This window comes from Scomber scombrus, chromosome 4 (assembly GCF_963691925.1).
Source record: "Scomber scombrus chromosome 4, fScoSco1.1, whole genome shotgun sequence".
In the NCBI taxonomy this organism is placed as follows: domain Eukaryota; kingdom Metazoa; phylum Chordata; class Actinopteri; order Scombriformes; family Scombridae; genus Scomber; species Scomber scombrus.
This window is the reverse complement of record NC_084973.1, coordinates 21524021-21550822: the sequence shown is the minus strand read 5'-3', so window position 1 is coordinate 21550822 and position 26802 is coordinate 21524021. Positions and strand designations below refer to the sequence as shown.

The window sequence follows — 26802 nt, the reverse complement described above, 5'->3', positions numbered from 1 at the left end:
CCACAGGAGGCCGTTCAGTTTTTAAAACTTTTTTATTGTTTTTAAATTTTTTTTCTCGTTTTTTAAATTATTTATATTATCTACAAAGTAAAAGTTTTAACTTAAAAGTTACATAAGGGTCGGGTGAGAAGTGGGATCTGATCACCTCAGCCATTATAATTTCATAAATAACGTTTCTCCTGTCCTCTCGGCTGCCGAAAATGTGTTTATTTCACATGAAGCTTCTTGTCATGTTTTTTTTTTGTTTTTAGTTCTGTTAGAAACCTGTCGTGTAGTCTGGAAACAAACGCAGCACATAGCAGCAGCAATAAACAGTAAGATTAATACTGTCTAACAGTTGGAAGATTTTTTTTTTCTCCATTAACAAGGTGCAGACAAAAATACAAGTTCCAGTTGAATTTTCTTCTTCACTCTCACTGATTAGTTTCTCTCACGCTCTCTTTCACGTCTCACTTGGCAAGCTGACTCAAGTTGCAATTTGGGACGCCCTGAAAGTGAATGTGGGTGTTTCGTTTGTGTGTGAGTGTATCTATGTGTGTGTGCGAATCTGTGTGTGAACAGGGGCAAAATTTGGAGCAGTCTTGACCATTAAAACTCTCTAGCTCGTTAAAACATGTCACTGCATCAACCTGTTAACATTCTCTTATTGCCTAGTCTGGGAGGAAGGAGGGAGGAGGAGGAGGGAGAAGGAGGGGGGTGGGGGAGGAAGAGAAAAGCTGATGTGAAGCATGTCTGGTGAGGATGAGGAAAGAGAGGAGAGGGAGGGCTCTCATTTTCTTCATCGCCTGGTTATGAAGGCTCTGGTTGAGAAGCGCGACACAGAGCGGGGTCCCTCAGCTCGCTGGCGCCCTCTATCTACAGCTGCTGCTGGTGATGAGGTTGCACTGCAGGGAGAAGACAAAATGGGGGAAATTCATGTCATTTAGAAATTTTCCACCACTACAGAGTTAAAAGTTTGATGGGTGATGTGGTCCAAAGAAAAAAGAAAAGAAAAAAGATAGGTCTGCATTTTTTCTTGCCAGGTGTCAGTAAGATCAGAACAGTTTCTGCTCGCTGTAATCATTCCTCCTCTTCATGATAGACATTAAAAGATCCTTTTAATGTCTATCCAGTGTAACAGATGGACAAAATCTATTCTGTTCATCTACTGTGCAAAAATACACTTAAGTTTATCTGAAGCCAATCTGAGGTTTCAGCAGTCTGAGTTAAATCAAGTATGTTCCAAAGTTTTAGTTTTTTTAGTACAATTTTCCTTCTTTTTGTTACTTTCCCGTCACTTCAGCACAGAAACAGAAACCATTTCCAGGGAAACAAAGAGGAAATGTCATGTTTTTGCAAAAGGTCATGAGCTGCGGATCTGGTTTTCTGCTGGTTCTTTAGAAACACGTCATCAGCCAGTATGGACAGAAAGAAAGATTACAGAAAGTAAAAGCTGTTTCGATGTACATACAGTGATTAATTGATTTATTTCACAAAAATGCAAAGAGCTTAAAACTGAAGGTCACTGTTGTGTAGGTTTAAACAAGAAGAACACAGGTTTACAGCCACAGAGTCAGCGCCAGATACTTCAAATAAATGAAGCACGGACATTTACTTTAGTCCAGTTTCAGCATAAACTGGGCAGACACTGAAAGACGGCTGAGTGATTCATCTGCTCCCAACGTTAATGCTTCTTGACAACACATCAGCCTCGTGCTGCCAGACAGCTGGCTAGCTAAGGTTAGCCAACCAACTATGGGTAGAGACAGGAGACTGTTTAGTCTTCTGCCATGGCTGTAACTCTCATGATAGCATTGCCAGAGCACACTTTTTTTTTTTCAGTATGTGATTGTTAGATCCACTATGAGGAAGCCATCTGGAGTTATGACAGACCCGTAAACTACAAAGAGTCCACTTACACTGAAACTATACATGACATAGTTTACAGGCCTTTATGGCTAAAGCACAAAATTATTATTTATTTTAGAAGTACAATTCGATCCCTGTTGGACCTTCATAAAGGTTTCAATGCACTTTGATGGCCACGTGATGAAAGCTGGCAGCATTTATTTACAAAGCAGCTTGGGAAAATTTTTTAATTAAAACATTTAAAAATGAGGTTATTTTGTTTGGAGGTGGTGTGCAGATGTTGATCAACATGTGATGGTGTGTTTATCTACATGTGTTTCCACTGTATTAAAACAGCTGAAGTCTTATTCAGTAAAAATAACAGTTTGTGCAGATTATAATAACTCAATTTTCAACATTTTGAGTTTTTTTCACACCGTGTATAAACAATTACATCAAATAAATAAAAATGCCTCTCTCCTCCCTCCCCGGAGTGCTTGCGGGCTGCCATGCCATGGGGCGGAGGAAGCCTGAGTTATTTCCCTGCACGGGGTCAAGGCACTTAGAGGAGCCAACTAGTTATAACCATTAGCCTAAACGGTTTTAATAATTATGCTATAACACTATAGTTGTCTCTGTCTAGGTCCTCATATGTAGTATGTTATGTGTCTTCAGTCACTACTTTGGGGTGTGGGAAATTACGTTATATGAATTCCTATATATTGGTATTGGTTTTGTAGGTGTTGTTACATGTCTTTTTTCTCCAATAAAAAAAAATGAATTCAATATATTGTCCGACACTTCAGTGCTAGTTAATGGTTTCCATTGTGTGCTGGTCAGTAAAACAAGCGTACCTTGTGGATGTGCCAGGTAGGAGAAATGTGTGGTGGAGGAAACAGGGATGTGGTTGAGGGCAGTCTGTTGCATGGGTGGCTGCGGACCCCCCGGAGGACCTTGGGTAGCCATCAGCATCATCGGAGGGTGGGTGGGTGCCGGGTGGTGAGACTGCACTATACCAGACTGCATATGCTGGGAGTGAGAGAAAGTGTGTATATTTGTGTGTGTGTATGTGACAGTGAGAGGAAAAGTGTGACAGAAAGTGAGAATGACAGCGAGACAAACAGAAAGACAAGAGAAAAGTTTATTAAATTGTCTCAGCTCCTGTGTGTGTGTTACTGAGAGTGTATTCCACTGTTATGTGCAGGAGAATATTTGTGGGTGTAATGTATAGCACCCCTCTGGCTAAAACTAATTATTAATCATCTCTGGTCAAATTTACTGACTGCAGAATTTATTATGAACTGTCAGCTCTTAAATAAATTTAAAAAACACCCCTGCAGGCGTTCTGCACGCTGCTTTATTACCACAAATTTATGGTTTAGACACTCTCAACAATAAACGACATACATGAGTTAATTAGTAAGCTTTAGAGGTGCGGCTGGACTCACAAAGTCTACACAGCCTGAGTAAAGCAACCTGATAGCAGAGCAGCTTCAGTCCTCAGTTCCTACACAGGACTGAGTGTAGGTCACCCACATTTTGGCGGCACTCAGAGCCCAACTCACAATTACTGTCACTGTGCACAGCACATAAAGTGGAAGAAAATAGACTTGGACTTGAAGCGTAAGAACATGCTTCAAGTTGTGGAGTGAAATGTAAGTTGACACGCCTGTGTGGACAGCTGTATTTATTCAAACTGAAGCATATTTGTTCAGTAAGGCGTACATTATGAGATGGATGACTGAAAAGCACGTCTGAAACGCCTTTGTTTTTCCACTTTGGAGAGAACCAGACTAACTGTTCCCTATTACTTCTGGTCTGTATGCTAAGCTATGCTAGCTGCGTCCTGACTCAAGCTCCCAAAATGATAAACTATTCCTTTAAAGACACAAATGAGCCAAAACTCTGTGGGAATCACAAAGGTTAGATTTGCAGCCTTTGGATGTATTTAAAGTGGTTGAAATGTCCTTAAAATTAACAAAAAAGATTGATTTCCTGTATCCTGCAGTGTGGGGGGAAAAAAGCAGAAATTGAAAAATAATACCAATCCTAATCCTGCAGAGTCAAGCTGCCAAAAAAATAACCCCTGCTATCATTATCAACATCAAAATATGCGCCATTCATAAACTGCGACACCTGCTGGATCTGGTCCCAGATTTCCCCCCTCCCACCTTTAAAACCCTGTGAAGAAACTCTGCCATCAGATTAGTTGGCTCGAGCTGCTGCAGTTGGCAGCAGGTTGTAACCTACCTGCTGCACATGTGCCATGTGGTTGGGGTTGTAGCCGTGTTGCACCTGCTGTGGGTGGATATAGACGGTCTGCTGGGCAGAAGGGAACGATGCCTGGGGAGACTGGGGATTTGGCCCCGGGGTCATTGATGGGGGTGTGGGGGCCAAAGCTGAATACATTTGCTGCTGCTGCGGGTTGGCCAGGTGGAGGGCCTGAGCTGCTGCCGCCGCTGTGTCGCATGTTAACACACAAGCAGAAACACATCAATATAAAGCTCCATTTTTAAAATACGCAGATTGAAACAAGACACAGTCCACATACTGACCTGCTGCCGCCTGCTGGTGCTGCGAGTGCTGAACTGGGCTGGCGGCTGGGTGGTTAGGGGGACCTCCATGCTGCGGAGGGCCACCTTGCTGGCCTTGGCCCGTAGGTGTAGCAGAGGGCTGGGGATGCTGCGGGTGAGGGTGCAAGGTAGCGCTGGGGTGGGGGTACTGCTGGGGCATTGGCTGTTGAGACACTGTGAGACAGACAAGAGTCAGAATAAATGTTACAAAGAAGGAAAAGTATTCTAGTACTGCTCCAAACACAAACTCATATACATGTACACGAGCGGTGTGGTGACGTACCATACATGGTGTGTGTCTGCTCTGGGTATTGTGTAGTTGAGGAAGAGACGAGGCCGGGCTGCCCATGCGTGTGTGGTGCCATCATTCTGGCACTGCTCTGCATAACTGGACTGAACACATGCTGCGCCTGGAGGAGACATAAAGACAAAAAGACAAAAAGACAGAAAGACGAACAACATTAGCGTGACAGCCGTGTGTGATACCTCGACTCATTTAAATGTTGTTTATGTTGCTGCCCAAAGCGAGAGTCTAAACCAACAAAAAAAGTCTGCGATGGACATCTGATCAGTCTTATTTACTTATTACTTCATTTGATAATTCCTGAAACAATACTTTTCTAATTGTATTCACTTTACCAAATTTAGAATAGGGCTGGGCTATATTTTCATTTTTATATTGATATCGTGATATGAGACTAGATATCGTCATAAATATTGGATATGGCCTAAATATGGTCTTTTCCTGGTTTTAAAAGGCTGCATTACAGTAAAATGATGTAATTTTCTGAACTCATCAGATTGTTCAGGCTGTTCTGTTATTTGCCTTTACACAGTCATATCCACATTACTGATGATTATTCATCAAAAATCTAATTGTGTAAATAAGTCAAAGCACTGATAGTCCTACCTACAATATTGGAGCAGTATCAGTAAAGTACTTAGTCAAATATACTGTGACAAATTATTTTGTCTATATCGCCCCACCTTAATTTAAAATGGTATATATTAATTACTTCTTATGTATTAAGTTCTTATGTGACATTTAATATTAGTTGTGTAATTCAAATTTCTCAAAGGTATCAAAAAAAGTTGAATTTTACTGTATAGCAGTACCGAAACTTCGAGTATTGAAGTAAAGTGTTGTCAATAATGTTAAAAGAAACATCTTTTGGATTCGAATTGCTGCCTTGGGTAGTTTTTTCTTAAAAAAAAAAAAGAATGAGTATTTTGTTTTCTTCATTACTGACGAGTGAGAAGCAATTACAGTAAAACAAACACCTAATAAGATTGTTTCAGTTTAATTTCTTTTTCCCTTCCTTCCTTCCTTTCCCTTTTTACGCTTCATTAGACACCCTGCATAGCCTGCTTCATTGTGTCATTTAAACTCCAATAAAATTAAATGAAAGTCTCTCCCCTAATCAATACATGGTCATTGTGTTACACCATTCAACACCCTGAGGCCAATGTTGGTAACTGCTTTTGTGTTCCTGCAGTTATTCTATCACATCTCGCCGCTTAATCACACTTCAGGTGTGAGAGCCTGCGGTCAGCTACACATATCAAAGGTTATGAAACACTGGATTCATGCTGGCACATTGTCAAACTGGTGGACCAGAAGCATCTGGGAGACAGCTGGGAAAGATAAAGGCTGCCAGGACTAACTGGTGCTACTGGAGTGACTGTAATGGTAACATATGGTCCCTAATACAGGTGCCTCCTGGGCCAAATGTTGCTGTGTAAGGAAGTATGAGTTGTGTGTGGGTGCTGGTACTGACAGAGGTGAATCTTGCCTGTGACTGGTAGTGTGGCATCTGCTGGACCAGTGGCTGACTGGTGAACTGCTGCGGGCTGCAGGTGAAGTACTGGGCAGAGTAAGCGGGGCTCTGTGCTACAATAGGTGGTCCTGCTGCCGTTGCTGGGTGCATCATGGTGGGCGTGCCCGGCGGGTGGTGTTGGTCTGACCTCTGCTGGGGCATGTTGGGTACTGGAGAGTCCATGAAGAAGCAGAAGGGAAGAGGTTTAGGTTTTACATCCACATTTCACACAATGATGAAGGAGTTAGAAACAGAAAAAGGGTTGTTTTTTTTAAAAGGGAAAGGTTATTTACCATTTTGACCTGAATATCAGATTACCCCCACCCTTTACCAACAGCTGTTCCTGGACTTTTGAGAAACACTTGAAATACTAGTAATGCAAAAATAATCTGAAGCCACTCATAAAATTGAATTATGGAAACACTTTCATTAAAGCATGAAATTAATCCCACATTTATGTAGCGCAGCAGATTCTTCAGTAACATCAGTTTCTTATATTCAATCCATGTACTTGGATAAAAACTGCAGGTTGGAGCTCTGTAATATTTTGTTTTATTTGCACTTGTGTGGTATGACGACATATATAGTGTCTCTGGTATTGGATGTCTGCCGTGTGTAGACTGTCTGGTTTTACTGTGTATGTTCAGTCAGATATTTTCTACTCAAACATTTCTTCTCTGTCTTGTCAGGCTCAAGGGAGAGGTGGGAAGGATTTTCTCTGGCTGGTAACATTTTTCAGTCTTTTTGAGCCGGCTGCTTGACAGATAATTCTGAAGTCTAGTCACGTTTACGTTTGTAAGGATTATTTCCCTCCGTGGCAGCGAAAAGCATCCCATGGCTATTGTGTGTAAGGAAACGTATTCAATCTAGTATTCAAATATAGTACGATCCAGAACTGCAAAACTGCAACAATTAGTCAAGAACAGAAAATGTATTGGTAACTATTTTAATCAAATCATAATTTTAGTTATTATTTAAGCAATTATGCCAAATGTGATGATTTAAAGCTTTTGGACAAAATAAAACAGTTAAATCATTTTTGGCTGTAAGAATTTCATTATTTCACTATTTTGTAGACAAAACAATTCATCGAGAAAAAATGTGGCAGATTAATCAACAATGAAAATAAGTGTAAATTTCAGCCTTAATCCACTTGTATAACAATAATCTCAGACCCCACCCCAAAAAAAATCATCATATATCAGGTCAAATACGGTAATTTCCCCACCAGATTTATTAAGTAAGTTAGAGATAGAGAGAGACAAAGGTGGGGGAGAAATACAGGGGTCATAGAGTAGAAAGACTGAGAATGACATGAGAGACAGCAGGCTTTAAAAAGACAAAGCACTAGTTGTTCTCACCTTTACCTGGTCTGTATGGTTTAGACTGGCTGACTGTCATATGAGGCATCTGAACCTGGTACATAGCTGGAGACTGAAGGGAGGAGGGGGATGAGGATGGTAGACGGAGGAAACAAGTTTATATTTTCAGATTTTCTCAGCGACACGTTAGCATCATTTCTAAGAGGAATGAAAACCAGGAATTGAATAAGAATGTGAATTACAGACTGCATGTGGTGTTGGACTATTCAGTTTTAACTGCTGCTTAATCAGCTAACACCATGTAAGGATAGGAGTGTGTGACATTGTAGGATTTATCTCTTACCTGGGGCCACATGCATTCATTATGCCTTTCTATCATTTGGAGAAAAATGTGTTTCACAACTCTGACTATAACCCAAACACTGTGTGTCATCCTCTTCCATGCATTTGTATTACAAACAGTACTGCAGTAAAAATAAACAGGTTTAAACTCCAACTAGCTTACAGTCATTTGTCTGACAAACTATTGCAGTTCATAGAAATTAAGATGTGGTGACAAACGTCCATCTGTGATGACAGTTTTAAATGGATTGCAATAAGAAGTTGGCAAACCAACATCTGATGGCATTAATTCAACAAGCAAGCAAACATACATCTCAGTATGGATTGGGCTTAAAAAAAAATAAAAAGGATTAAAAAAAATGAAAATCTTAGAAAAATTCACAAACCTTCCATATTATGCTTTTCTAATGGAGCGAGAGAGAGAGGAGGAGGGGGAGAAAAGGAAAAAAGAACCACTCTTTAGTTGTTCACCAAGGTATTTTTTTCTTTACACGTGTCTGATGTTGGATCACCAAGTATTTCTTAAAGCAACACAGGAAACATAGATTTACTACTGCAAAAGTCATAGTTTTCATCAAAAAATAATGTTGTGCTCTGAGACTTAAAAGTAGGGGTGTGGGTCTTCAGGAATCTTAAGATCTGACTCCGATTCTTGGCCGAATTTATTCAAAACAGATATCACGGATATCCTTCGTCCTCTGAAATACAATATGACATATGACTGGCAATTAAGATAAATGGTTTGCAGCCTTTTTATTTTTAAAAATGAACTGCATTAATTAATGAATTAACTTCAAAGCATATTACAGTCTCCTGCCTGTATGAGTACACTGAGGTGTAAGGGTGCTCCGCTGTGTTATTAATATCATGTCTCCAGCAGTGCAGAGCAGCCTCTCTACTGCACCGTTAACTCGGAGGAAAAACATCTCTGTACAATAAAACTGAGCAGCTGCAGGGTTGTTGAGGTGAAACCGACTGAGCACCTTCTTCCCCTCAGAGTTGGTTTAAGTTGTTTAATGCTGCAGTGTGTGTTAGTCAGCCAGTCTCGTTTGTTACTGCTGGAGTTAACTGCTCCATTCTGCAAACGTTAGTCTTTGAGTGACGGTGTAGAAAGTTCACAATATACTTCACGATATTCTTGCAAAGGTAATTATTTAGTTATTAAATTAAAACCTGCTTGCAATGCTGTTTCTGAAGATAAACTACTGGATAACTCTAGCGTGTGGGTGCTGTAGACTATCCAGGTGCTGCTCTGCCCTTGCAGTTGAGTTTTTCGTTCTGTTGACGTTATTAACTAACATTTAGAAAAATCTGTTTTGACATTTGTGAACCAATGCATAATCGTAGAAGACTTAAAAAAAGGGGGGAAAAAAGAATCGTGATTTTTCTGTTAAACTATTTTTTAAAACACCCCTACTTAAAAGCCATGAATCATTTTGACATATAGTATACAGATGTCATATACTTGTTATGCTTGAGGTTATCCTAAATTTTACCCTAGACATTCAAATCATTTAACTACATTAATTCATTGCATTAAAACAGTGTTGGGCAGATGACAGATGAAAAAAGGCCAGTATTAAGATGAGCAAAATTAAAAGCCAGCAGGTGTATAGAAAAAACATACAATTAAAATATTTTATGGTGAAATAAGTCTTATTAAAAATATATGGAGGAGAAAAAAAGGGCATGCATCAGAATCAAAGACAAGATGAGGAAGAAGGATGACAAATGAGGACATATTAGTAGAGATGGTGGAAGATGCTGGAGTTTCAATGAACCTTTCATGTCATTTAATGTGATATTCTATAAGCGCGCGCACACACACACACATCCTCCTCCATACTGTACATGTCAGCATGCAGGTGTGTGTCTCACCTGCACTCCAGGGCTGACTGGTGTGAGAGGATACATCTGGGGGAAGCAGACTGTCTGTCCATAGACAGTTGGGGGCTGCTGGACCACGATAGAGGGGCTGGGCTGGCCCTGGGGTCTAGGGGGGGTAGGGGTGTTTGCTGGTTTGGGCTGATGAAGGTGACAAACAGAGACAGAGATTAGTTTTTGTTTACTTTTGTTTTCAATTTGAGGAATTTATACTGGGTTCTCTGCCAGCAGCGGGACACACCAACCTGCGTATTGAACCTGGGCTTGAACTCGTTGGCGTTTGGGTTCAAGGTTGATTTTCTCACTTGACTGCAGGATGAGAAAAACAGTGAAGAAGTTAACATTCAAAAAGATTAGTCTGGGATTTTTCTATATTAGTCTTATTGTGAACAAATCCCATGAAAAGACCAAAACCAACAACGTGTTGGTCAATCTTTGAATACTTTCTGCATTCCTTACCGTTACCAAACCCATGTGTTCCCCCCTGAAGACACAAATCTCACTCACAGCCCCCTTAAATATACTTTTAGTTTTTAAAGAAAAGCTTGGTAATTTTTTTCAAATGTTACTGTAACAAAAGTAAAATGTATTTTTGAGGGACTATTTTCAGCAGTGGATTAATACACTGCTCGCGTACTCTATGAGGGTTTCCAGCAACCTGTGAGATCAACTTTGAATAAACTAAAGTTGTTGTGTTCATGGTGATGAAGAAACATGTTACAACATGTACACCAATGAGGCTAATTCATATGTTCAATTGTGTCAGATTCTGAATACACAGAAAACACTTCTTAGTAAACTCAATTCAATGTTTTTTCATGAGATCTATTGACATGAGTAAATATAAAATATCACCAAACTTATCATGTAATATGTGTCTACTCACTCTTGTACTGCCTCCTTCTTCTCCTCCTTCTCTTCATGCTTGGGCCCACTGAAAGTGGATGTGGCTGTTGTCTGAACTCCCTGTGATGTTACATCCAGCCCCGCCCTCTTCTGGTCTGGGGCTGATGGAGATGGGGACAGTGCAGAAGGGCTGCCAGGCTTACTGGTGTTTGTGGTGGCGGTGGATGGAGCAGGGGTACCTCCAGGGGTGCCAGCCGCGCTCACTACAACACCTTCTTCATTGCCCTCCCGCCCCACTGTGGAGGCTTTGTCAATAGGAAGGTCTTTAGGCTTGTCTGCTCGATCTCTGGGAGGCTTGGTCATCATCTGGTCGAAGGCAGGTTCTGAGTTTGAACTAGACTGCAACTGGAGGATAAAAGGTGAAAAGGTGAGTTACAGGGGGCACATACAAGCTCAGGTGGAGCTTTGGTAACATTGGGAGGCGGGGTGTTAATGTCAGAAGATTTGCAACATCTCAGTATCATAAAAAAATGGAAAAAGATACTTACCCTAAAATCTACGCTAAATTGCTTTAACTTATCTATTTGTTTTCTGTGGTCTTGTGCCATAGAAGGCTGTCCTGCAAGGTGAAGGGAGATGATTGAAGGTTTTTCATTTATCCAAACTGTGGAAATATATATTTTCTAATACAGCACAACAGCCTAAATTATACTACACCAACACACAGGGAAACTGGTGAATTTTAGGTATCTCAGTTTAAGGCCTCCTGCAGGTAAATACTGCTGTCTAGTAAATACTGTACCTTTACAGGGTGGTCTGGGGATACTAGGTGAGCTATCCAAGGGCTTGATGTTCTCCTTGTTAGCCGTGGGGGATGTTTGTCTTGTCTCCTGGACGCGACACTCTTTTGCTTTACAGAACAGAAACAGACAAGGATTTGTGAGCAAACAAAATCAGGTATTTCATATGAGGCTCGGCTTTATCCCAGTAAATGCCTTGTGGGTTAACTATGAACTTACCGTCCCCTGATGGAGAGGTGACCATGTTAGGGGCGGGGCTAGCAGCAGTAGGAGAGGGAGCTGATGTCGGGGTGGCAGCAGTTTCCACAGGAGCCGTTCCTGTCTGGGGTGACGGGAGGGAGGAGGAGGCAGGGGAGGCACCACCCATGCTATTCTGTCGAGGGGAGCGAGGTCTGTGAGCTGAGGAGACGAAAGAGAGATGAGATTTTAGTGATCACTTGCTAAACAATCATTAACCAACACAACTCAACTAAATCATTTTAAGTGACCTTTGTCTCAGCATAAAACCCTTCAAAACATGCCATCCAGTGGCAGTTTAGCTTGATTTAATTATTTAAAGTTATGTTTCGATGTCTGATATCTTAATAAAGCCAAAAGTTCTAAAGTTATAAGAATAATAAGAGAAAAGAAGGGAGAGAACTGCTCTACCTCCGCTGACCACAGAGGACCAGGTCCCTCCAGAGGAGCTGCTTCTGGTTGGTGGAGTCACTGGGACCTCTCCAGGGGCATTGTGGGAAATTAGGTCCACTCCTGGAGGGACTCCAGTGGTCCGGCAGGGTGGCACTCTGTGAGCACGAGGCGTCCGCTGGGATTTTGGAGACATCCTTGGTGGACCTACAAATGAGAAGAGACAGAACTTCATAAACAAACGATGGAGGCGAGATGAACGTCTCTCTTACCATCCTGCCGTGTAGACATTTCTCTTTGAAACTCTTTTAGCAGCCCAACCCTCTGGAGTGATGACATCTCAAGCTATGACTCAAATATCACACCAATTATGTTATTTGGTGACATGCATGTTAGTGAAGAAATGGGCAGAGGTTGCTGCAAAGTGATCAAACACCACACCACACTTTTCAAACCACAACCAAGTGAAGTGAGAGATAAGAAATTGGGAAATAGAGTACAGAAGGTGAGGTGGAAACCTGTACTTAAAGGATTCACTGTTTAGCAGAGTTGGTGCAGTTAGACGAGCAGTGTTTGTCTCACAGGAGACAACAGAGGGCAGAACTGATGTTTGGCTGAACGCCAGTTGAACATTTTGTCATTTTACTGTTAAAACATCTGCAAAATACAGCAGTGTTTTGACCGTGACACTTTATTATTTTAGCTCTGTACTCCAGCTTGTTGGATTTAAATGAAACAAACACTCAGAGGTTAAAGGGCTGACTTCCAGTATGTTTGAGCTTGAACGTCGTAGGAGTCAAACGTTTTAAATACTGTCCGCAAATGGACTTTTGTCACAGCAGACATTTTTTTTCACTTGTCATAGCAGAAAAAGCACAGGTGGAACTGATAACAGTACTGAAAAGGCTTTGTTTCACTCGAGTGTCCGAGGGAGCCATACACGTGAACCATCATACACTATGCCTAATATCCTTAATTGCACCTGTAGTTTTCCTGCTCTGACTTGCCAAAATGTCTGTTGTGAAAAAGGTCTGTTTAAGAAAAATGACAAATAGCATGTGTCTGCTGATATTTATAGGTTATAGACTACACAGTTAATCCATATATGAAATACAAATAATTTCACAGATTAATATATCACTCTTGTTCTTGCTGACCTCCGGTGGCTGATGTTTTTACCTTGCTGTAATGATATTAGGTGTCAATACAGGCCCAAGAGACAGATATTTAATACTAATGCTTTAATACTAATGAGGATAGAATATGGATGAAGATATCCAAACATGTCAAATCCAATCTGTTCAAATTCAAAACAAACACAACAAAAATGTGTCGCTGTCCATAGAAGGAGGTGAGGAACAACTGATTTCCACCAAAATAAACTGAGTATACAGTCAATGAAATATCAGATTATCTCTACATGTTGTTCTTGCCAAATGTAGGTGAAGTTGTGCATCTCATCCTTCACATCAAATAACTTTGTATCTTTAAGAAAAGTTGGAAGACGCAGCATGGAAGCCTTAAAATGGTATTTAAATGTAAAGTTTGCTTTCAGCTATTTAGCAGCAACAGCTGCTCTAATTAGCTAAAATGTTGGGCTCCCTGGTGAGATCATCGTCTTGTTGACTGCTCTATGCGTAAATATTTGGAGAGACTGATGCACTGGTGTTTTAGGTAGCATAACTCTTGCTAGACAGAAAGCACAGCACACAGCGCGGTGCTCCCGCATGCCAAGGTGAAACTGCCTGATGCACTGATGATGGATCAGTTTTGTAGTTTACTTAAACCTCACGTTCCATTTGGGTGGTAATCGCAAAACTGACCCAAAATCTGTCCGCAGAGGCAATTTCACCTTACTCTGTTGTTCCACGCTAGACCTGGGCAAATTTATTCTTGAAAGTAGTTCTTTTATTGAACTTTAAGACCCTTTAAAAACACCTTTCAACATGATTGGGGATTTCATTTTGAGGTTAAGATCAATCCATCCACCTTCAACTCATGCCTTTGCCCAGGTCTACTCCACACAGATGTGGGTACCTTCTGAAGACATGCGTTTGGGCAGAGTGGAGGCTGGCGACGTGGGCCCATGGTGGGAAAAGGAAGATGAGGAGGAGGGATAGGAGGGGTGGGATGAATGAGAAGGAGGTCTGGAAGGTCGAGAGGGGGGTCTGGAGGGTGGCCTGGTGGGCGTGGTCGCCCGAGGAGGCAGGGAGGAGGGGCCAGACTGGTAACGAGAGGGGGGGCGGGAGGAAGGAGACGGACAGGGTGAGGGCCAATGGGATGAACCTAAAAAAGGGAAGGACAAATGATCAAGGATGGCCAACAGCAGATGATGAGCAATTAAAATGGGGGGAAACAAAGAACATAGAAGAACTGAAAGAAGGGGGAGATTAATAAACATAAGAAAGAATAGCAAGGCATGACACAACTTTAACTTAAGTAGGATACAGTAATCAAATAAATTGACAGCAGCAACACATACAAACATCCCAAAGATTTGTAAGCCAAAGTCATCACATCATCAAAAGTCTCTACAGTGTCAAGACCTACCAATGCTCCTCTATGTGTGAAGTTTTTCTTCAAATAGAAATGATACAGGCGGTAGGAAAGTAACACCACAGTTTTGTGTGAGATGGACTATCCGTACCTCCATTGACCACCCTCTGGTCGGCCCCAGAGCTGGGACTGTAGTCGTGAGGTCCTGGTCGAGGAGTTGAGGGTCCGGCTGAGTTCTGAGCCAGACGGGGTGAATTTTGACGTCCGGGCCCCCATGACATCGCCTCCCTGTTCCTCTGACCTGGGGGAATGTACTTGTTCTCCCTGCACACATGCACAAACACAAACAATCAATTCATGCAGATGCATTGTTAAATATATACAAGATAATAGTCAAGATAACAAAGCCGAATGTATTCTACACCCTGTTACATTCAACTTATCGTGAGCCAAAATGAACATGTTTCTTTAATTATCAAGCACATGTTTGTTCTGGAAACAGCTGCTATCTAATTTCTTCTGGAACTACTTTGTTTGTTTAATGGTTGAATATTCTTCACAAGGCTGAGCTTTTCTACTGCAAATCCACACCATCTGCAAGGACTGTGGTACATAATAATCTATGTATTTGTGGTCTCATCCTTCCACTTTATTGATGAATAGTCAAAGTCCTTCAAAAATAAAGACAATATATTGTATGATATAAACAAAAGTCTCAACAAAATGTAAGGAGATATAGTATATGACATGCTCAAACAGAAATCCTTCTTTTGCCATTGTAAAATATTTGGCACTGCAAATGATGTACACAGAGTGTGAACACAGATAAGTACAATGTGTCTCTCTCAGTTTCTTTCCTGAACGGTACCCGGGGGAGAAACCAGCACTCCCAGACAATAAATCAACTCTGAAGATATTTATAGTAAGTTTTATGGACGAGGAGGTATTTAATTCAATAAATGTGGACCTATAGGCAATGAATGTTTGCAGATATTAAGAATAACACTGCTGATTATTATAATTATCTGCTAGGTTAACTCCATGACGTTTGAAAATACGTCAATGTTTTAAAAAGGAGCTAACACTGGGGCACACATCAAGAGCCAAACAATAAGTCACGCAAAAGATATTTACAGACTGCAGTGATCAAAATCACGCTGGGTTTGCAAAGAATCTATTCTATTACAATATTGCAAGATGTGCACTGACGCATACTAACCAGCACAATAACTACGTAAGTGTGTTTATTCTGATCTCACCTGCTTAGTGTGTGAGTCTCCCTTTCCCCTCGCACCACAGCAGTATATTTCTCCTCTTCGGAGCGTTCATCATTCTCCAGGGCCACGCGGGCCTTGTACGTGGCGCTGGCCTCAATCTCCTCTGCCAACTGGGCGGCACGCGCTTCCCTCTTGAGGAACTCTTCTGAGTTGTCCCGCTCCAGTGGGACCCTGGGAAACAAGCTCAGGTCAGACAAGAGCAGCAAGGTGATGAAGTGACTAGAGAAAGCCTAGTTACAAGATTTTACTACAGTCATATGGTGTCCAACTAAAATGGTGTGATGGGTGATAGCAGCATATGTTAATGACTACAGATACACAAATATCTTCTAAAATGCATTGCATTCCTTTATATGTATGCATGTACACAGAGTACACTGAGAAGCTTACGTATATGTGGACAGGCTGCTGTCATATGTAGACAAGACTCCATACTTCTCCTCATTGTACTTGAACATGTCATTGGGGTCCCACCCATTTGACTAATATGAAGACAGAGAGTGTGAGAGAAAGAGAAACCCTTTCACCAAAAGGCCTATAAACAAATTATCAATGTTGTTGATCAAATGACAAACTCTGGTTAGTACTTCCCACAAATCATCATTCTTCATTATTATCATCATTCTATGTATTCAAAAGTGATGCATCAATGTCTGCTGTGGGGTTTGTGTCGGTTTTATTACCACATCTGTATCCAGAGACTCAAGGCTGTCAGAGTTGTGAGTCTCTCCTCCATCCCAGGGCTCCAGATCTTTCTCTTTGTGCTCTCCATTGATCTTACCACTCACTGCTGCATCTGTGAAGTTGTCTGTAACACAGAAGATTACATATTTACGTACAAGCAGACTGTCAAACACAAACAAGACACAGAGGCTCATGATGGTATTCACCCACATGGCTGCAACCTTTCTACTTATGCAGGGAAGTTTTCATGCTTCAAGAGCTTCTGCCACAAGCTCTCATGGCAAAAGTCTATGTGGAGGTACTTAGGGGTAGGTAAAAAAAAAAAAAAAAAAAAAAAATCAATTCACACAATCTTGATTCTTATCTATTATGATTCTGAATCGATTCACAAATGTCAGAAATCGAGTTTCTAAATGTTTAATAACGTGATGTCGATACAACGAAAAGGGCAGAACTCAGCTGCAACAATCTTGCGAAATGAACGTTAAAGTTTGTGTAAAGTGAATTCAGCCATTTTCTTCTAAACAAATTAAAAAGGTCGTAAATGTATTCCTCAAAAATGTGTAAGAAGCATTTCAACCATTTAGATTTGAATTGTGTAGCTAGGCTTCACAAACTGTGTTTGAAAATTTCTGTGTTCAGGATTTAATGGGCAGGTCTGAAAATCGCGTAAACCCGCCACTGCTGCTGTAGCGGTATAAATACATTTAGTGCACACTACTACTACTATAGTCTAGAGTTAGCCAGTTAGCTGAGTTAGCTGCCGAGCTAGCCGCCGAACTAGCAGCAGAAAGCTTTCAAACGTAGCGTCCATGTTTCGGGTAGAGGTGGTGACTTTGACAGGTGACACTTGGTAGGGGGCGGGGTTTCAGTGAACTCGGCAGGCACGCCCACAGTGTTTGGGAGCAGAGATAGATTTTTACACAACTTTGAAGCCTAATTTCATATATTTGGCGATTTTTTTAATTATTCAAATTTGGCAGGGTGCTTAACAACACACTTTTCTGTGGTATGTCAAACTCAGGACACATATTTATTCTTACTTTACACAGACTTTAAGTATTTTGTGAACTTACTACATCGTCGCACAGACACTTACATTAGCAGAGCGGAGCAATGAACTCCAGCAGTAACAAACGAGACCGGCTGACTAACACACACTGCAGCATTAAACAACTTAAACCAACTGGACAATGATATGTTTTCCAGAGCAGATAGGCTGCTCTGCACTGCTGGAGACATGACGTTAATAACGCAGTGGAGCACTCTTTGTTATTCTCATACAGGCAGGAAAATTCTTTGATTACTCCAGTTAACTTTTTAAAATAAAAAGAATGTAGACCATTCATCTTAACTGTCACTTTTGTTTAATCTTGAATTTCAGTTGAATGAGGACACCAGGGAATGATTTGGCACACTATACTGGAGCGAGAGACTGAAAATTGTGCTCCTTTTCTACTCATTAAATTGAGAATCTGTTTCGAATTGAGAATCGATTGTGAATCGTTTCTGACACCCAAGAATCTGAATTGAAACAATTTTTCGGAATTCCTTAAGATTTACACCCAGTAGGAGTGGTAACAGGTACACGCACTCAAAACCAGACATGGGTCCAACTGGATTGGGAAAAAATCCTTTCAAAGAAAATTTGAGCTATTGCTTGAGCTAGCTTTTGTAAATCTATATATGTTAATCTATACATTAAAAACAATGATGAGTAACTACAGGCATCGACATGTATCTACAATGCCTGAATTTACCTCCTGCAACCTCTCGAAGACACTATTCATATGTATAAAAGTTTACCTGGGGGTGATTAGTTTGGTTGGCCTAATCAAAGCATGGTTGGCTATGCTCAAAGAAAACCTTCAATGATATTTGAAAGGAAATCTTATCTCATGTCAGCCCAAGTCTCACATTCGCAGAGTTAGCACCAATGGACTGTTCATAAAGCTTATCAGCCACCTGGAATTGTACACCTCAGTCCTCCAAACTCATCCCACAACAAATAACACATTTCATCATTTCTGGCAGAGAGAAAGTCATGCTTAGAAATGCTGGATTTGCACCATATTCACAGTTTGCTAAAAGGCTTGAAATACGCTAGCAGAGGTGGATGACATGCTTTATGAACTGTCCATCATGGGAACCCGACTTAAAAATAAAGAACATTTACAAATCAGATGTGGGCATATTGAGGGGTAAGCAAACATGCATTTAGATTGCAGTCGATTATATGATCTCAAAGCACTTCAGGCCCAAAGCAAATTTAAACATCCCGACTTTACTTGATTTTTAATACAAAACTCAGAAAGCAAATTAAGTTGTTAATGTTCGATGTGAGTTCGCAATCTGTTGCTTTCAATGGAAATCAAATTTGTCATGCTTAAAAATTTCTGTTCCATGTAGCTCTGATTTGACCTCAGCCCTGGTCCAGCAGATCACAATATTAAAGTAAGTAAAATGAATCTCATCCAAAAAAAATGCAGCTTATTTTAAATCAATTAAGAGACACGTTAAGCGAGTCACAGCAACAAGGATGCCACTGCTGGCTGATTATGTACAGACTCAAATGGTGCGTGGGCCAAACTAGGTTAAAATTAAGAATTTGATTCATTTTGAAATATAACTTAAAGAGACGGCTAAAAACCAGAACTATAGTTATAACTGATAGTTAACTACATTAAACATGTAACATTATTGGCCGTCTCTCACAAGTCCTCACAGTCATTATAAACACATGGTCACACTGGGTCTAGTTTTTATACTTTTGCAGCACTTTGAAGTAAACGCCAAATTGAAAATTGTGTAATATGGCAACTGGCTGCTCTTCCACTGAAAGCAACATCAAGTCTAAGGACTATAAAGGATATGATGAAAAGAGGGAGCAAGATTAACCTGTACCAGATATGTTTTTGTTTTTTTAGCTATACGATAGCAGCATTCCTCACATTTATTCATGATATTGTACATAAATAGCAGCAATAGATTGGCAACAGTTCTGACCCAAGCCTAGTGCTGGGCGATACACCAATTTTAATTTCCTGTATAATATACATTTCCATACAGAGCATTACGTTATCCATAGCTAAAATAATTGCAGTAAATCTTCAACAGGCAGCAAAATATATAATCCACCCGAAGAGCGCTAAGGTAGGGTCATACTGTGTAAAGTATATTGAAAGAGGACCCCAGTTAACTGCATAGCCTTCTTACTAATGGTTATAACTTTATAGCATAATTAATAACCCACAACTAACTGTCTTTAGCATGGCAAACAATTTGTGACATATAAACAATCTGTAACACTAATATTTGTACATTTATAAAATTACACCACTGAACAGCATGTGGGCACAGCTCAGGTAGATCTGTTATTGAGATTCAGATTGAATCCAGCTAACGAGGCCTCCTACTGCTTTAGAAATAAATTTGATTTTGACATGAACACTTCAAACGTTTGAGAGTCTGAACAAAAGTAAACACAGGAACTAGCTGCCTGTAGCAGAATCACGGCTAACTGCATATAGAACTACATCATGGGCAGTTTACTTCTGAGGCAGTGGACAGCTCAGGGTGTATTCATGCTTGTGAAGTAGTTACATAGTAATGCAAAGATAAAATGATGAAATACACACTGAGCAGTTTACAGTTGGACTAACGCTGGATAATGGACTTACAATAGTGCAATTCCTTACATGGTTATGTGTTGTCATCGCGTTTTTATTACCCTGTGGAGCTGAATGTTTGATCCAGCCGGCCTCGCTCTCTTCTTCCATTTGGTTTTGTGGAGATAAACAGTCTCCAGGACGACAATGTTGATAAACGCTGTAAATCCATGTGCAATAGTTACACAGCTGGGATTACCCTCTTCTTTTTTTTTTTTAAAGATATTTTTCGGCATAGACACCTTTATTCAGAAGTTGTCAGACAGGAAACATGGGAGAGGGGGGGGGGTGACATGCAGCAAAGGACCTCTGGCTGGGATTCGAACCGGGGTCGGCTGCGTACGTGGCATGCGCTCTAACCACTCGACCACCTGCACGCCGGGATTACTCTCTTCTGTGGACATTTACAGATTATCAGAGTCTGGCAGCCAACAGGTCAAGTTTTCCCTCTTCACTCTTTAGAAGAGCAGTGACTGCAGTTTCACTAAGGTAACCATTACTGTCTGTTCACTTTCATGACATTCTTTTTCTTCCATGTCTTCTCTGTGTACTCCGGCTCAAATAAATGAACTTGGTCATTTATAGTGAAAGGATTCTCGATCGTTCTCATAATAGTCCACAGGAATATCTGTCATTGAACTTCTTTTTTTCTTCTTCTTCAGTTTCCTTTCTGTCTAACCGCAGTGAAAGTCAGCCTCATATATGTAAAAAGATCAGCGTGTGCGGGTGAATATGTGGGTGGTTCGGTTAGCCAACAAGTTACCCCAGATATAAATCTTTATGTAGTTAGCAATAATGCCGCTACAGGCGGCTAGTTCCTGTTGTTTACTTTCATTCAGACTCAGAAACAAACTTTTGAAGTGATTCATGTAAACTCAATGTACTCCTGACAGTAGAACAAACCACTATAAACCTACATAAAGGCCAAATCGTGCAAAAATTTTAAAAAGAAATACAAATTGTGATATACATTTTTGGTCATACCGCCCAGCACTTGCCAAACCTCAGAGATTCACAGATTTTTGGTGTGGTGGTGATTTTTTTTAAATTCATTTGAAGCAAGCTTATCAAAGTATGTATGTTTGTGTGTGAACAGTGCAGAGATGTGCGAGAAGAGAAAACAGTCATATATTACCTGTGTCAGAGGAGACTAGACCAGTGGAGAGGAGAGACAGACAGATGACAGAGAGTCAGAAGATGGACTGACAGACAGAATGACTGACAGACTATAACACTAACAGTTCATTTCCTACCCAACAATATTAGGATGCGGATCAACTATTTGTGATTTTTAAAAAGGAAAATTCCCCTTTTTAACAATCTGTACTCATATTCAGTCAACCCTTGTCTAGCAAACTCATCACCTCCCCATGTTTTATCTATGCAGTTGGTCAAAAACAACAGTAGCTCCTAATAAAATAACATCTCTCACCAGTACTATGTGCAGTAACAAAAAATCACTAACATTAGCAGTGTTTCTTAGTATGTTTTACTTTTCTTTTCTCCAAAGTAAATTTCCAGTTAGCCCACAATTGTTCACTTCAATATAACATATTAATTTAATTGTTTGAAAGGCACCATTGCAGCACCATCTCTTCCTATCCTGTGGGTGAGCCCTGGCACTTTTTCACCTGTTCATTTTCAGAGAATAAAACCTTCCCACACAGTCATTATGGCTCAAAGGAGAATTATATGGGTCAAGATGAATTAGATGAAGAAGACTCATTCAGCCTTTATTGAGTGTCCTTGCTGCGCCACAGCAACCTTCGGACCAATCAATAAATCACATTAGTCTTCAATGACTGGCCACTCAGAACAGACACACAAGATTTAACTCATGGCAAAGTCCCTGTGACATCAAGATGGGGAATACAGACTGAGAGAGATCAATATGTTGTGTGTATGCACTGATGGGCATTCACTCTGGCATGTGTTTATTTGTGTGCGCAATAAATGCAAAGTGACAATCTCACCTAGATACACTGTGAGTGCTTCATGTTTTTTTAGAGTGTACAAGATTATACTGTACTATTTGATAATACAAGATGTGTTCTGTACCTTTCCTGGCAAAATTCAGGTCCACATCTTTGAAGGTCACCACAACTACATCGGAGGCCTTGAAAATAATGCTCTCCACAATATCCTCTTTCCTGGGGCCTATGCTCGGCTCTGGGCTCTTTCTGTGAGCTGCATCCAACACCAGGTCACACTGAGGAAAAAAACATTGTGTTCAATCAGAGTGAAGGGTAATCTCAAATACTTGCAAAAGCCTAGACCATCATCATCCAGAGACCACACAGGTTTCATCCTAATTATACTCTTTAGTAGCTGAACTGAGAGAAAATTAATGGGAGGCACTTTTAATAAATCATTCGATCACTTAAATTCATTTATTAAGCAAAACCACCGAACCATGTCTGGTTCCGGCTCGTCAGACATGAGAGATCTCTGCTTTTTCTCATTGTAAATCAATTTAATTTTTTTTCCATTTTAGACTGTGGATCAGAAAAAATAGGCAATCTGAAAATTTCACTTAGTGCCCTTGAAAATGATGGCAGGCTTCTTTCACTATTACATGTCAAAAAATAAGAGACAATTAAAATAACCATTAGATGCCGTTGGATCTAATCAATCAAAATGACTGCAAGAGTGAATTAATTTCTTTGATTGGGGAGATAACTTGCAATTTTTAGCCCACCATGTTTCCCTAAATCTGAACAGCAATCAGTTCTTGGGTCTTTGGCTGACAGAATTTTAAAATAAGACATCAAATAAATGAGATCTGTTCATTTGATGGCTAACATGCCAGGTAGAGGAGCGTGTGAGTTGCAGTGGGAGCAGAGAATTCCTGCAATTTACTCAAAACAAGTAATTAAACTACAACTAGTGAGACACTGCTGGAGTTAACTGAAAACACAAGTCCTGCAACCAAACACATCATTGTTGACTAAGACACAGTGTACAGAAGTGTGGTAAATACAGCTTTGTGAATTTTTCAGCATATTTTGACAGATCACTTTGTGCACACTGTGGTAATAAAAGCCAAATGTGATGCTCGGTTTTGATCACAAAACAAAGTGGTGTATTTGCCTGTGCAAGCACGCCAAATCTAATTTCTTTTGGGATAATCCAGCAAGCCTTATTCACAATTCAGTCACACTATCTGAGAAAAAGGTAGGAGATAAAAGATACATAAATATCAACTGTGTGGTTTGGTTTGAAAACAGGGGATAATGCATCCTAACCCTAACATCCCATCACAAACTGAAGTCAAAGCCCTGCTCTGCCAAACGAACTGGACACAAACTTAAGCCATTGCTCAAGTTAAGCTTTTCATTTTCATTTGTGCGAGATGAAATTTCCACAGAGGGGAAAGATTGGGGAAATACTTCAACATTAAAGGGAGGATGAAATGAAGAGCCACATACCAGCTCCTCCATAAAAAGAGAGATGGAAAAGGCGATCTTTGTCTCAGCCACCTCAGGGATGAAGCTACTATTTATGCAGGCTGGAAACTATCTTAGCAGAACAGTTAACCTTAATCATTAGTGTTCTTATGGAGGAAATTACAGAACTAGCTCCATATTAGCACCTAGAAAGAACGTCATACTAGGCATGATCCTTACCTCTGGACCATAGGTCTTGAACACTCCTTCATAGACTGCTCCATTTTTCACCTTGAGCTCACACTTGGTCCCCTAAAAATAAAACAGGCCAGACATTGTTCACTGTAACACTCATACACTAAAGTGTCAATGTCAATTTACACATTCAAAAAACAAGTTCAGAAACCCATCTGCTGTGAAACAGACAAATGATTGATCAATCTCTGCTTTGTTTATGCAACCAGCTGTCTCTATGATTCCCACAGGCTTTGTTTATTGCAGCGTAGACGTTTTCAAGAAACAGCATGTGGTGAAAGACAGGCTGCAGAACATACTGCTGGTAATAATTCATTCACAGTAAGCATGATTCACATGGCTGTATCAGACAAGGTTTTCTTGTTACTGTGCTCATTCTTCTCAATTCGTTATTGATTCACAAGAACATACTAGACATATATCTGCAAAATCATCATAGTAAGCTTAAAAAAAAACCCAGACAAAGAGAAAACATACCACCACTGAAGTCAAGACATGGACCATCCTCATATTTGCATATACACCATTGAATATGACCTAAATAGAAAACACAGTTAACATATGATGCTTTTCGTTTGCAGAGAGAAATTATGCTAACTAAGTTCTCAAATCCTTCATTGACTCCTGTTTAACAATAAGAAGAAAAAAAATCAATAAGAGACAAATATCCAATATGCTGGATTTATACTTTTTATCCAAGGTCCATCCTGTGTAACTGCTGAACCAAATGGCATGCCTTAAAACTTATGATTCTGTATTTACATTAAGGTACAGAGTGAACAAGAAAACAGCATTAATCCAGTGTGTGGGTTTTCAAAAAGCAGTGTCCCTTTAATACAATACAACACCCTCTGTGGCTAAAAGGGGTATACATACATTCCTCTGACTCATAAGAGTTAACTCTTCCAACAGGTTACTTACTGCTGCAGGACCTTTACCACTGTGTCTCCCCCTGAAAGAAAGAAAAATAAATCACATTGTTAGTCAAATACGCCATGATCATCAGTACTGATGTGAAAGTGTCATTCACCTATGCAGGAATGACAGAACTTTAGGGGAGGTAGTGACGTAAATCTCTGTTGTATATTTTTAAGGAGAATCCCTGGGAGCATCATGACATCAAATTAATTCAATTAAACCTAACAATACTATTAATGTTATATGAATGTCATAATGAAATTAAACATGGATTTTCCCACAGTTCTTATATGTTTGCTTTAAAAAATATATATGCTCAACAGGCTGCAGGCCAAACACTCTGTAGCCTAGCTTACATTTATTCAAGCATGTCCTAAAATGCACCTTGTTCAGCAACTGGCACATGGCCAGGCATACACGCACTCTTGATCTAATATAGGCAATGCTTACTTCCCTAACATTATACCCGTTGTGAATGAGTAACAAACTCGCTTCAATACACCAAGTTGCCTTAAATAATACAGCAAAATCATCCCAAGAGTCATTTCAATCGGAAATAGGCCGGTGTGCTTGTGTGAATGTGTACAACTGGTCCATCCTTATTTTATAACATCCTTTGCAAGGCCCCAAACGAGGAAACCTACGCAATGAATGGGGCGTACTGTCCTAGTGACCGGTGAATACACGCCTGAGCAAATTAAAACACCACCGAAATCCGACTAAAAAAACGCATGCAGGCTCTTTTGCACTGACAGAATGTGTTAGCTTCATCTTTTAGGACGACATGTGCATAAATGTCATTCTTCAAGGACACTATTTCGTACGAGCAGCAACGGCAACGTCAAGGTTGAAAGCCCGTCAGTCTACAATCCCCCCTTCTCCTCCTCCTCCTCCTCCTTCTTCTTCTCAACCCCGTCTCCACACCCGCCCCTTTCTTTCGTGCGCCCACACGTTTTATATCAATTCCTTTGCACACATAAAAAAAAAAAAAAAAACATTTGCAGCAATATTGCAGTAAACAGCTAAAGTGAAAAACAAAATACCGATGCTTTGCTTTATCGCAGCTAGTAGGGATGCGAATTGGCCAAAAGGCTGTGTCCCGTTAGCTTTGCTGTTATAGTACTGGATGAAGCAAGTGCACTGAATAACAAGCATGGGCTGTCAAATGGCTAATTAAACGCCTGCTAAATTGAATCCCAGCCGATTGTTAAGTGATATACCAGCAGCGTGGTGGTGAGCTACTTCTGCTGCTACACACACGTGAGCCCAAAAAAATTGCAAAATACATACAACCGCAAACCAGATGATATGCCTTACTTGAAGTGTGCAAGCAGAGGTTAGCGTTACGTCGAAGTTGCAACAGCGTTGGGGGGCAAAGCTGACAGGCCTCGCTAGCTTCACTGCATAACGCTGGGTGACCAACCCGTCGCAAGGCCCGAACAACGATCACTAAACACGTACTGCTTTTAACACCACTAAACGGGAATGTCATCTCTTAAAATTGCTCCTGTTTGAAGGGACAGTGCACAAGTCCTGGAAATCAACCACATTCACCCTTCGCTGCTGTGTTATTATTTGGCTAACTGAGCGTTTAAATGTCACAGACCTGCCCAGATTCTGTCTCCCCCCGCCGCTTCCTCCGGCACCGGAGGCGGCGGCACCAGCGGTGCTGCCACCGCCGGGCTTGCTGCGATTTCCACCGGCCTTCATTGACATGGTGATCCCATAAAAGACAGTGTCTTAAGACGACCAGCTTGGGGACGGTGTGTGGTTGTGTGACAGCAGTCCAGAGATGTTGCTTAGCGTAGCGGGCTGATTTTCAACGTGCCTCTTGAGCAAAATGCTATGCTAAGAAGCCAGCTAGGCTAACGGGTTGCTAGCTGAATTAGCAATCTGTACAATTCCTATTAAAACAGAAAAAATAATATTTAAAAAAAAAGACAACAGGCGCCAATCACTCTTCTGCGATAAAGATGGGTGTTAGGCCTCCTGTCAATTTGTCACGTAATCCTTACACGAAATTTCGATTATCTGAAAATAGGGTTTACAGCTATCACGGGCTCTTTCCGTTGCTAACAGC

The 26802-nt window shown here is 40.6% G+C and overlaps 1 protein-coding gene across 10 annotated transcripts; it reads right to left on the bottom strand.

Annotated features, from left to right (window-relative positions):
• Window positions 1–13: 13 nt before the first annotated feature.
• atxn2 (ataxin 2) lies at window positions 14–26802 on the bottom strand. Of its 10 annotated transcripts, none has more exons than XM_062417468.1 (26): window positions 26329–26802; window positions 24726–24756; window positions 24282–24341; window positions 23790–23861; window positions 22222–22372; window positions 21299–21313; window positions 16495–16619; window positions 16202–16293; window positions 15794–15982; window positions 14686–14858; window positions 14076–14324; window positions 12060–12245; window positions 11631–11810; window positions 11414–11521; window positions 11160–11230; window positions 10652–11016; window positions 10011–10074; window positions 9760–9906; window positions 8268–8285; window positions 7579–7651; window positions 6179–6387; window positions 4684–4810; window positions 4383–4574; window positions 4078–4286; window positions 2682–2856; window positions 14–884 (listed from the first exon to the last, which is right to left on the bottom strand). In XM_062417468.1, exons 1-26 carry the CDS (start codon window positions 26436–26438, stop codon window positions 856–858), a joined length of 3420 nt encoding a protein of 1139 aa, XP_062273452.1. In that variant the 5' UTR covers window positions 26439–26802; the 3' UTR covers window positions 14–855. The 10 variants fall into 10 exon arrangements, with proteins under 10 accessions (XP_062273452.1, XP_062273454.1, XP_062273453.1 ...); XM_062417470.1 differs by having other exon boundaries at window positions 6194–6387; XM_062417469.1 differs by having other exon boundaries at window positions 7585–7651.

What these genes read in the sequence shown, in the direction of transcription:
- atxn2 (XM_062417468.1), bottom strand. Translation starts at nt 26,438, where the DNA reads ATGTCAATGAAGGCCGGTGGAAATCGCAGCAAGCCCGGCGGTGGCAGC. An exon ending in CACCTCTCCATCAGGGGACG is followed by an intron (nt 11,522 to 11,630) that starts GTAAGTTCATAG and finishes TGTTCTGTAAAG; the next exon opens with CAAAAGAGTGTCGCGTCCAG. An exon ending in CACAGGCAAGATTCACCTCT is followed by an intron (nt 4,811 to 6,178) that starts GTCAGTACCAGC and finishes TGTCTCCTCCAG; the next exon opens with GCGCAGCATGTGTTCAGTCC.